At 45.5% G+C, this 12,015-nt stretch overlaps 1 protein-coding gene across 3 annotated transcripts in view; it reads left to right on the top strand.

Annotated features, from left to right (window-relative positions):
• The window catches only part of PTPRG (protein tyrosine phosphatase receptor type G), a 730,401-nt gene that overhangs the window by 650,669 nt on the left and 67,717 nt on the right, over positions 1-12,015 (top strand). For all 3 annotated transcript variants that reach the window (XM_004034399.5, XM_004034398.5, XM_055383012.2), the window contains exon 13: positions 4,318-4,450. In XM_004034399.5, coding sequence (XP_004034447.3) covers positions 4,318-4,450 — 133 coding nt within the window. The remainder of the gene's footprint in view (positions 1-4,317; positions 4,451-12,015) is intronic.

A 12,015-nucleotide genomic window follows, 5' to 3' on the forward strand; every position in this document is an offset into this window, starting at 1 on the left:
AGTAGGAGGCAGAGCTTTGTAACTGTTCTTCCATACACAGACGGAAATCAGCCCCGCCTTTGGGGACCTAGAGTAACAAAAGAGCGATTATAATTGAATATGATGTGTGCAGTAAGAGCAACACAAGATGATGATAGTGGTGGTGGTACTTGGCATTTGCTTGATGCCAGGCACACTTCTAGGTGCTTACATGCACCTTCTCATTGAATTCCCCAACAGTCCTATGAAGTAGGCTCTTTTCATCCCATTTTATAGATGAAGAACTCCAGGCCCAAACTGGTTTAAGTTATTGGTTAAAAGTCACACAGAAAATGGCCAAGCCAGGATTTGAACCTATAATCTCTGCTCTGCCCTTAAGAGATAGTACAAACTGGCAGCTTCGGGAAGCCTCACAGAGAAGACAGCATTTGAACCAGGACTGAAGGATCAATAAGATGAATTCTGGCTTCAGGAAAGGAAAGGCACTCCCTGCAGTAGGAATGGGAGGGGCAAAGACAGAGAGGCGGGACCATGGCTCAGCATGGTCACTGATTAGGTGAGTGTGGCTGGAACCGTGACAGGGAACAGCAGGAGATGATGCTGGGTTGGGGATGGAAGGCTCTGCTCCTGAAGAGCCTTGCTTTCCCCACTCAGGGGTATCCTGAGGGCTATGAGGAGCTACTTAGGAAAGTGACAGGAGCAGATTTGACTTGGTCACCTGGAGATGGAATCCAGTTCCAGGTTCCTGGCACCAGGAAGACAAAGCAGTATTGTGAATTTGAAAATGAAATCAACTTTATCATGCCCCACATGAAAATTCAGTCACTCTTATTTTTGCTTGGCTTTCATGTAAAAGACCCAAGCCAATGAAACTGCCTGCCATTAGTCAAGGTCAGAGTGAAACTTGTTAGAAAAACTTCCTTAGGTCTCTCACTGACACTACAAGTTATTGCCAACTTGAGAGCTCCTCCACAGAAACTACCATTTGGAGACTGTCCACAGTGGGATTTCAGATAGGCTCCAACCCCCTACGGGAACCCCCCCGCCAATTATTACACACTTTCACCAAATGTTAGAGGGAGAAACGACTCCATTGTGGAAATCAAGTTTGAGCCCAGCTCTGACCTGGGCTGTGACTCAAGAGCCTTGTCTTCGGGACCTTCATTCTCTCTCTATGCTGGTGGTTCTCACTTTTTCTGGGGCCTGGACCTCTCTGAGAATCTAATGAAAACTGAACACTCACCCTGTAGAGGAGGAGAGGGGGACAGACATTATCACCAACACAGAGATGCCCCTGTGGCTTGAGGGACGATATAATGTGCCACTGATCCACACAACCAGATGGTCACTCCCTAACCCCTTCCCAAGGCCGAGAAATTCTGGAGTGGTCACTTTTCACTGGTTTTAGAATGGCTGAAATATGCTGGGCGCGGTGGCTCACGCCTGTAATCCCAGCACTTCGGGAGGCCGAGGCGGAAGGATCACTTGAGGTCAGGAGTTCGAGGGCAGCCTGAGCAACATGGTGAAACCTCGTCTCTACTAAAAATATGAAAATTGGCCAGGCGTGGTGGCACACACCTGTAATTCCAGGTACTTGGAGGGCTAAGGTGGGAGGATCGCTTGAGCCTGGGAGGCGGAGGTTGCAGTGAGCCGAGATCATGCACTCCAGCCTGGGTGACAGAGTGAGACCCTGTTTCAAAAAAGAAAAAAAAAAAGAATGATAGAAATACCACAGAGGTGGTATTGCCAGTGATTGTTTAGGGATATAAGTGTGAGGGACTATTTTGGCCAAGAGTTCCTTTCTGTGGTTTGGGATGAATAGGACATGGAGTTTGCATTCTTTGTAGCAGCACAGGCAAGAATCCTGTTCTGTAAGGAGTGAGGAGAGGAGTAAGACACTGAGAGTCCCTCCTGTACCCAAGGGCTTCACAGAGTGGATACTGATTTTAACTGAACATGTGGCCTATAGCGTCAACCCTCCCAACATTGTTTTCCATTAACAGGACTTCCAGGTCTTTGAGATTCCCCCCCTACTCCCCCACCAGCCAGATAATTGCCTGGCTGGGCCACCCCCTTCTGGGACCCCACAAAATTATTCTTATTTGCAACTCTGGTTCCTCTGGCCAGCCACCAGAGCTCTGCTATAAAAGCATTATGTTGATGGAGAGAAGGCATGCCTGATCTTTGTCTGCTTTGGCTTAAAACCCTGCAGTAGTCTCTACTGCTCTTACGACTAAAATCAGTTTCTTTATTTCAGCCTAAAAGGCCCTGGCTTCATCTGCCTTCCAGTTCCCCATCTGGGTCCTCCTCCCTCTCATTCTTGAACTCCCACTGATTTGATGGTCTCCGTCCAGAACACCCTTCTTCCCCAACTCTCTGTTTGGCTAACTCCCCTTCATCCTTCAACACTTGCCTTCGTTGGGGAGCTCATGGAGACCTGGGCTTGGAGAGCTATTCCCCTATGGCCCCCTGTGCTTCCCCTGGTGCCACATTCATTGCATTCTAATTAATTGTTGTTGTGCCTGCCTCTCCCCATTTAAAAGATTCCTCCCCATGGGTACAGCATTGCTACTATCTGATGTACTGATGGGTCCCCATCCCCTCGCACCAGGCCTGTGCACAGTAGGGGCTTGGTAAGAATCTCTCCTATCTAATGAAAAAATGGAGCAGGGAGTTAGGAAAATGGGCAGGCACAGCTAGGAAGGCACTTTATAAATGGCAAAGTGCTCTGTGGAGGTTTTTAATCAGAGTGTGCTGCACCTACTTGACTCTGTCTTCTTACCTGTGAGCAGGGGATACATCAGGTCCTGTCTGCGTCACAGGCCTGTGCCTGAAACCAAGGAGGTGGTCAACATCAAATGCATTAGAAGAAATCCAGTGAAACGCATCGTAACACACTTCTTCCTGACTCGGGAGTCTTGCCTCTTTAAAAATCTGCTCCCATAGCCAATTCTTTCTTCCCTACTCAGCCTACCTTCTCTCACCTGGAAACTCAGCCTGATTAGCTCTGCATTTAGTCCATCCTGCAGAGGGACACTCCGGGCTGGCTGAACGCTGGCCTCGTTTTTGCAGTGCAGGAGGAATCCTTGCTGGGCTCAAGTCAGCCTGCAGCCAGTGTTAGATTTTTTAAGGGGCTTCTCCCTGTGATCACAGGCAAGCTTTGCTTTTTCGCTGCTTGCCTCTGTGCACCTGTGCTCTTCCCAGCCCCAGCACCCCAACTGGGGCTTCATTTGGGCCACCTGGCATGTTCCAGGCATCTTCTTCACAGTGGAAGGGAAGATAGGATCTTCTGCTGAGGCTCCTGGGGACTTCTGAAGATATTCAGGGCCTGGAGAGGTGGAGGAAGGAGCTGCTTGTTTAACAGGTATTGGCCTACCAGAGAGAATCGTGAACTATTTGGCAAGCTTTCCCTGCTAACCTTTAGATTGTGGCTGCTGGTTACAGACGTGCTCTGGGAATAGGGTGTGGTATGGCTTCCTGTCTTTGGGAAAGAAAATAGGAGCTTTTGGAAGGATCTGGGGTAGGTGATAGGATCAAAGGACAAACTGGAGAAGCATATTTTAGGAAAAACAGGATCTCTGGGGATCTGGGTGGTAGGAGCCCACGGACAGAAGCACCTAGGTGCTCCTGCTGGGATGTGCTGTTGCTCAGTCTTAGAGTTGGTGGTTGAGATTCTAGGGCAAGATGTCGTTGTCCTGGCTTGAGTGCTACATCGTTGACCAGAGCAGGGAGCCCCACACTCCGATGATTGTCCCACCATGACTGTGTCTGTTAGGGAAAGGTGGTTTCCCAAAGCAGAATTGGGGTGTAGTTGTTACTACAGGAAAGAGTAAGGGATGCTGAGCAGCAAAGAATAGATGGCCATCGTAGTCACAGACAGTTCTCCTAGTTATCCTAGTGAAACCCATCATGCCAGCCCTCTTGCCCTTGCACTAGAGAACCTGAGAGGCTCTTGGACAGCCATTCCACCCTTGCTTCTTTGAGACTTCAGCACATGTCCTCAGCACATTCAAAGGCTCTTCTGGGTCGGTCATGTTCTTGGGGTAAGGCTGGAATGTCTATGTCTTCTGTACAGCTGTCTAAAAACACCTTCAACTCTATCTGTAAATCCATATAACTGCCAATTACAGAATGCAGCCCACAGAAGAGGCCCTGTGTGGGTTGGGATGGGGCAGGAAATGGTGAGGGCTGCAGATTGCCCCTCCTGTCATGGGGCAGCTCAGAGAAAGTGGCCCAGTTCGCCAGAAACCACACAAAACTGGAACAGAACTCTGCATCAATTCTGGCTCCCACCTCCACTAACCTCTGTCCTCTAACTGGGATGATTTCTCTTGGCAGCGGAAAAAAACACCTCTGGAATGATAAGCCGCCCTGCTCCAGGGAGGATGGAGTGGATCATCCCTCTGATTGTGGTATCAGCCTTGACCTTCGTGTGCCTCATCCTTCTCATTGCTGTGCTCGTTTACTGGAGGTAAGCCAGGCAGCACCTACAGCGTAGATTTGGGGGCCAGATGCTGGCCAGGTTTTGCTCACGGGAGGGGAATCCCATGGCCTCTGCATTCAGGAAGGTGAGGTAGCTTAAGTGTTTCTGGTCTTGCCACCCGGGAGGCCATCTTGTCTCTGTCAGACGATGGCAGGGCCAGATCCACTTTTGAGGTCAAGGCATTTATGGTAAGCTTCTGGGATTTAGTACCAAAGAGGTTTTTGTTTGAGAACCAGGGAGATCCAAGTTCAGATCCAAGCTCTGCTACTTGCTAGATCCAAATCCCATGTCCACTTTGATTGTTAGTTTTAGAACCAGCAAAATGAGTTAACAAGTCATAGCATTTGCAGTTTTTCTGAGATGATGCTTACTTTGTTGTAGTCACATAATAACTCCTCTTTACCTTAGAATTTTTTTCATAGTCTTTCACTGAAAATTAAATTGGGTGATAGGAAAACATTTAGCATATTATGTGGTATTTAATATATGTAAGATTAAAATGGCAGATTGTAAGCTATCCGGATTCTCACTGCTTCTCATGGGAAGCCAGGTTGCAGCCTCTGTTTAGAAGTTGTGTTTTTTCAGCCGGACCGTCTCAGCCAGCTCAGCTGAGCAACTCCATGAAGCCCACTCGGTTGGCCTGGGTGCCCTCACCTCTCAGACTAACGTAGGAGGCTTCTGCCCTTTATCTGACAGGCTTCACCAGTGAGAAACAGGTGTCATATTTTCATCTCTCCCTCCCTTCTTTCCATTCACTCAATTTTGAGCCCACACTTTGTGCCAGTCTTCTAGACACAAATGATTTCTGAAGAAGTGAGTAAAACAGATAAGAATCCTTACTGTCATGGAGCTTACATTTTAGTGGAGGAGGCAGGCAATAAACAAAGCAAATAAGTAAAACATGTAATTTCTAAGATGGTGGTAACTGGATAATGGAGAAAGCTTAAATCTGGAAAGGGGAGGGGCCCATGGGGGCCTAGCAGGAGTGTTCAGAGTGGTCAAGGAGATGATACCTGAGCAAAGACCTAAAGGAGGAGGGAACCAAATGGGCTCCACCTGGGGCAAGTTCCAAGTAGAGGAAACAGCACATGCAAAGGCCCTGAGGCAAGGGCGTGCCTGGTGTGTACCAGGAACAGCCAGAGGTCAGTGGGGCTGAGACGTGAGGACAGGGGTAAGGTGGCAGAAAAGGGTATCAGAAAGAAACAAGGTAGAGCAGGATCGGGTCATGCTGCACAGCCTTGTGGGCCATTGTTAATGCACTGCCTTTCACTTGAAGATGAGTAGGGTTTGGTACAGAAGAATGTTATGATTTGACTTGAAGATTACTTGGCTGCTGTGTTGAATACAGACTGAAGAGGAGCAGGGGCAGAAACAGAGACCATCGGGGAGACCACTGGACTAGTTCAAGAAGGACACGATTGTGTCTCAGATGAGGGTAGCAGTGTAGGTGGTGAGAATTCATTGTGTATAGATCTATTTTGAAGGTGGGAGCAACAGAATCTGCTGGCAGATTGGGTCTGTTCCTAATTGGCTGGAACAGGAGAATAAGGAAGGAGGTCATCTCAGGTTTCCTCGGGCGTCTGATGGTAACCATAAGCCCTTTAGTGCTGCAGACCGGCAAGATTATGAAGTATGTTGTAATTTGGGGTGAGCATAGGAACACTAGACTCACCTTCTTGTTATCCCTTCTCCAGGAAAAAGTATTGTGCAAATATGTTTGAAGCCCATTGGTAAACTGGAGGCCACCTAGTGTGAGTTTAACTAATCAAGTGAGGTTAACAAGGTCAGCATGCCTATCTCATGGCTCTGCTCAGCACTGTTTGGTTTTAGTCTCAGACTGTCACCACAGGGGAGCAGAGAAGTCCCACAGCTGCCACAGCATAAAGAAACACCTTGTACCCAGCAATTCTGGCAAAACCCTCCAGATTGTTTCTGACTGGCCCACCTTGGATCCTCTACCCACCCCTAAATGGATCACAGTGACCAAGAAGGACCATGGGGCCAAACAGGCATCAATACCCAGCCAGCCAAAACATGAGTATTTACTGCAGGTTTCTTATAGGGAGGGGCTGTGTCATGTAGTAAACAGCTTTAAAATCCTTCCATTCAAGATGTATTTTCCCTTTAGAAAATGACAACTGTTTATACTTCTGAAAATCTCAGTGAGTCCAAATGGAAAATATGAATTCAATAATATCTTAATATTTCCTGTCTGAAATATTTTTATGATGTTTATTATACATGTATGCATATATTTCATCAAAAGCTTCATTTAAAGTAACCAGAGCTTTAAACTTCATCCAACAGAGTCTGGACTTGAGCTTTTACCAAATTCCTAATCCCAGTAGTACAAAAAATGAGTGTGAAAAAGAAAATTCTTATAGAGCAAGGAAAGTAAAATTAAGTTAGTGTTAGGATGAATGAGTTGGCTAAGCATACAGCCTAGAGGGGACAAGGACCTGTTTTCTGTCCAACTTTTAAAAAATTATTATTAATGCGAAAGAAGAAAGCATTGGGGAGCTCACATAGAAAATTGGTAAATACAGAGGAGACGTGCGTTTCCCTTTGGCAATGCAGTTTTTTAGTTAGAACAACAGTGCTTTTCTTCTGCCTTTTGAGGCACAGTAAGACTGGATGATTGGCAAACAGACTTGACATAAGTAGAGCATTGAGGCAGATCAAAACCTTCTGGATCATTTCTTCAGGAGGCAGGCCTGGCACCGGGAGGTTCAAACCTGCTCACTGTGGCAGCATTTTCTACCACAACCAAGGAATGGCCCTTTGCAGTTATTCTGATTTTTGAGTGTGTTTTCTCCAAGTTGTTGATACTACAACTTAATAGGTTCATGAAATAGTGGAAAACTACACTCAAGGTCTCTGAATTCTGTCTCTTCCAAGTCTCCCGCTGTACAGTGGTGTTAGTGCTAATGTTCAGTGAGTCCTTTTGAGTGCCAGGCACTGTGCCAAGCACTTGGGTGGCACCATCTCATGTGATTCTCACAACAGATCTGTACGGTAGGTACTATCACTGTCCTTTCTATTTGACCCACATTCTTTGACCAAGGAAGAGAACGAGAACTCACATTTGTTGAAAGCCTGCTATGGGCCAAATAGTTGGCAATATCATCACCAGAACCCTTTTGTTGGTCAGAACCCTTTTCTATTGCAGTTGACAAAAATCCATTTCAAAATGCCTTAAAGCTCAAGGGGAAAAAAAAAAAGTTTGACTCATGGAATTGAGAAGTTCAGGAGCATTGGGCCTGGCTGAATTTGTAAGATGGAACATCAGGACTTGGCTGGTTTGGTCTGTCTGTGTTTCTCTTGCCCTCAGTTTCTGGGATCTGCTGTCTGTGTGGTCTTCTCGCTCAAGCAGGCCCTCTGCCTGTTTGCACAGAGCAGCCTCTGGCCATGTTAGACTTACGTAAATGTCTCCACCCCAGTGCAAAGGGAATCTTTCTTCTCTAATAGTTCCACTTAAGTCCCAACATGGCATCTCTTATTACTGACTTCTGTCATTTGTCCATACCCTGGAGTCGTCTGGTGGCCAAAAGGATGGAACATTCTTGTCAGGCCTAGGTCTTATATTTAACTCTGGAGCTCAGAAGTAGGATCAGTACCATTGCCATCAAAACCTTGGACTGAAGCCGAACAAGGGATGGCTTTCCAAAGGACCATCAAGACCTAAAAAAGTGAGTAGAAGGTTCAGCTAAGTATTCTGTTACTTAAAAAATTATAAAGCTGTTTCTATTGCATGTGCACTAGAGCCATTTTCAGCTTCCTATTATTTATGCAATGCTTACAGAGTTCCTGCCATGCATCCTGGTGGGCCTGGAGATTTAGAGATCAGGTCCCTTGGCCCTCACAGTCCATTGGAAGAGGCAGATGAGTAAATAGAATTGAGTATGGGGAGTATTTGGAGAAGGATAAATCCAAGTTGCTATAACAGCATATAGGAAGGGCTTCAGCCCAACCTGGAATGGTGGTTGGGGTCAGGGAAAGCTCCCTGGAGGACCTGGGCCTTGAAGCACAACCAGCTGTCAGCCAGGTGAAGAGGGTGTGGAAGAATGAGGCTGGGGAGAAAAAGCCTGGCCTACTGCAAGCAGATAATGTGGCTCAGTGTTGTTGGAGCAGAGTGTGGGGACAGCAAGGGCCGGATCATGAGGGCCTCATCGAAGGGAGATGTGCCATATCCTGAGGATGATGGGAAGGTATTGAAGGAGCCAAAACTGCAGGAGGGCAAGATCAGAAAGAAACACTACTGTGTCTAGAGACTGTAACACGGGCCTATAGTCACATAGCCTGGATTTGGAGCCACACTCCACCACACGGTTTATCTGTGCAGCTGTGGAGCATGTGTTCCTACCAGCAGTGCTGTCATCTCTAAGGTGTGAATTTGTTTTGGGGAGATTTTTATAAACTTCTTTTGTGTATAAAGCACAGATTTACATATACATAAATAGCATTGTGCATTCGTGGTATTAAAATTGGCACTGGGCAATTGGGGGGGCGGAGTCTAAAAGGGCCCCTCAGAGGAGGTGCCAATGAAAAACAGGTGGAGAAACACTGCTTTAGACAAAGGCTTCTCCACCAACTTCGGTTTCCTCATCTGCAAAATATAGTTAAGAAATGGGCCACAAGTTCACGTGAGGATTCAGTGCAAGCTGTGGAAAATGCTTGTCCTGGTGCCTGGCACATGGTGAATGTGAGGTAGTGTTATACCAGATCTGACTTTAGGGAAAAATGGAAAATATAACTCTGGGTCCTGATATGCCTCAAATGAAGTTGTTCTTTTAATAAGGAAAATCAAATGTACAGATCTAAATGAATTTTGTCCTTTAAATGTCATCACATTGTATAGCTGTACAGAGTTTCCAATATGTCCATTGCATACAACATGCTTGAAAATAACTTTTGGAATTTCTTTCTAGAGTTCATTCTTTTGAAGGATCTCAGTTGTGCAAAGTATTTATCCTAGAAATAGATAAAACTCATCTGTTTGGAGCTAAATATAGCATAAATGTAGGTTAACCAACTGAGCAGAACCACTTTGGGCCAAAAAAGGAAAGGGGTGACTATAATGTTAATGAAATTGGTTTGGGTGATGCTCCTAATAGGCCTTAAAGTCAATTCCAGAGGAGGACATTCCTAAATAACTGGGTTAAAGACATGACCCCACTCCCACCCGCAACCCCAGGAAACAACTCTGAAGCCCAGTGGCCAGCCTCATTAATTCCAGGTTGGCTGTATTAGAGTAAGCTTCATTGATATTGCAGCAGACACACCCTAGAACCCCAGTGGCTTAATAACACACAAAGGTTTATTTCTCACCCACGTGAGGTCTGACAGGGTTGAGCGGCCCTCCTCCACCAGTGGTTTCTCTTTCTGGAACACATATCTCCCAAACTGGTGTAGCAGGGATAGAGAAGTTGAGGAGGCACCAAGCTCTCAACTGCTTGGCCTAGAAGTGGAACCCTTCACTCCTTCATTCACCACTGGCTACAGATGGTCACACAGCCCCAAGGACACAGATGAGGTAGGGGAAACACGTGGGTATTTGTTAAGCACTGCCACAGTATTCTTAAATATTTAAACCCATTGGTATCATTGAATTATGTTTATGTTTCCTGAAAGGGAGAACTTTGGAGACCAATCATTAGTCTGTACTTAAAATTCGGCTGAAACTAAAAACCATGAGCAGAAACCTCGGATACCTGTATGTCTGAGAGACCTCAGACATCAGTCTCATCAGGGACTATTTGAGCAGTGTTTTTATAGGCAGCAACATGGATCTGTGGGGAGACATTTATTCTAAAATGTTTTTAGCTGAGCTGTTTCAGGTAGGATGCTATAGTTCTCCCTTAAATGTCCCTCGCAAAGGTCTGCCTTGAAGAGCTGTAGGAACCAGAATCTGTAATAACACAGAAGTTGCTATAAAACTAGGAAGAAATGTACGCAAAGTGATTTTGGACAAGGGGCAGGGTTGTGAGGCAGATAATAAAAATAAAATCAACTAACAGTTACAGCTTTAATGGCACCCTATTGTGTGCCTTATAAATATTGCAATCCATACAAGCATGCAGTGGTTCAGAGCTATTGGAAATAAGGGGAAAAAATCAATTCAAAAGTTTTCACAGTGTGCCATTTTGGTCTTTTTACTTAAGATGGTAGTAAAACATACCTTTTGAATTCCAACAGTCAGATACTGCATTCCAAGAGCTCTGCATCCCCTGCCTTACCAAGACAAGCTGTTTTTATGGCAATAATGTGCTGACATTCCTGAAAAGACTTGGAGCAGCACAGCTGCTGCCACTCAGAGAGAAGAGGAAAATTTTGGAAGGTTTCTTTTTGATTTACATAATTTGAGGTTAATGCTGGGAGAGGAGCTATGTGCCCGGTGTCCAATCAGTGTGCTAGGGGGTGCAACTTATTAGTTGTGCTGTAGAATAGCATAGCTATTAAGAGCCAGACATTTCTGTCTGCTTAGAATTGTATTACAAAGATATTTTTAGTTTTTTTTTTTTCTGTAATCCTGAGGGATGTTGCATAGAAGGTAGTTCTTATTGCTCTGATGAGCAATATCTCACCCCTGAAATGGCTTTGTATATCTGAAAAGGCTTTGTATATCTAAACGTTCTTAAGCAAAAAACCTTTTTTTTTTTTTTTTTTGAGATGGAGTTTCACTTTTGTCACCGAGGCTGTAGTGCAGTGGCGTGATCTCGGCTCACTGCACCTCCATCTCCTGGGTTCAAGCAATTCTCCTGCCTCAGCCTCTCGCATAGCAGGGATTACAGGCACCCACCACCACGCCCAGCTAATTTTTGTATTTTTAGTAGAGACGGATTTTGCCATGTTGGCCAGGCTAGTCTCAAACTCCTGACCTCAGGTGATCCACCCGCCTCTGTCTCCCAAAGTGCTGGGATTACAGGTGTGAGCCACCACGCCTGGCCAAGCAAAGAACCTTTTATGACTATGTACCATACTAGACATGTGCTCAGCAGATTATACCCCCACCTAATTAGTATACGAATCCTGGGAAATAATTAGTATTGTTATGTTCATTTTGCAGATCAGAAAACAGAGGCTTAGTAAGATCATGTGACATCCCCAAGTCACAGCGTTAATTTTTGGTGGATTGTGGATTTGAACCCAGACAATTTGACTTCATAGCCCACTGGGTTAGCCAATACGTTATCTTGTCCAGAGGAGGAGTAGCATGCCTGGTGGCATATACTTCCCTCCATAGCCTACTTTTATAGTGCGTGTTTATGTGTCAAAAAGACACTCCAGGAAAAGGGGATGTCTCTGCTGCTGGACATGGTGGGAGTAAACTGGTTTGGAAGGCCAGATATAAATCATCCTTTGTTTTGGATTTGCCAAAATCATGTGGAAGAAAACTTAAGAAACCAATTATATTTTCAGGTGTTCTGGAAGCTAACCAGTGGTATTCACTCAGTTACATCTCCATGATTTGAGAAGTTTTTTTTTTGTTTTTTTTTTTTGTTTGTTTGTTTTTTTTTGAGACGGAGTCTCGCTCTGTCGCCCAGGCTGGAGTG

The sequence above is a fragment of the Gorilla gorilla genome, chromosome 2 (genome assembly GCF_029281585.2).
Source record: "Gorilla gorilla gorilla isolate KB3781 chromosome 2, NHGRI_mGorGor1-v2.1_pri, whole genome shotgun sequence".
Classification (NCBI taxonomy): Eukaryota; Metazoa; Chordata; class Mammalia; order Primates; family Hominidae; genus Gorilla; species Gorilla gorilla.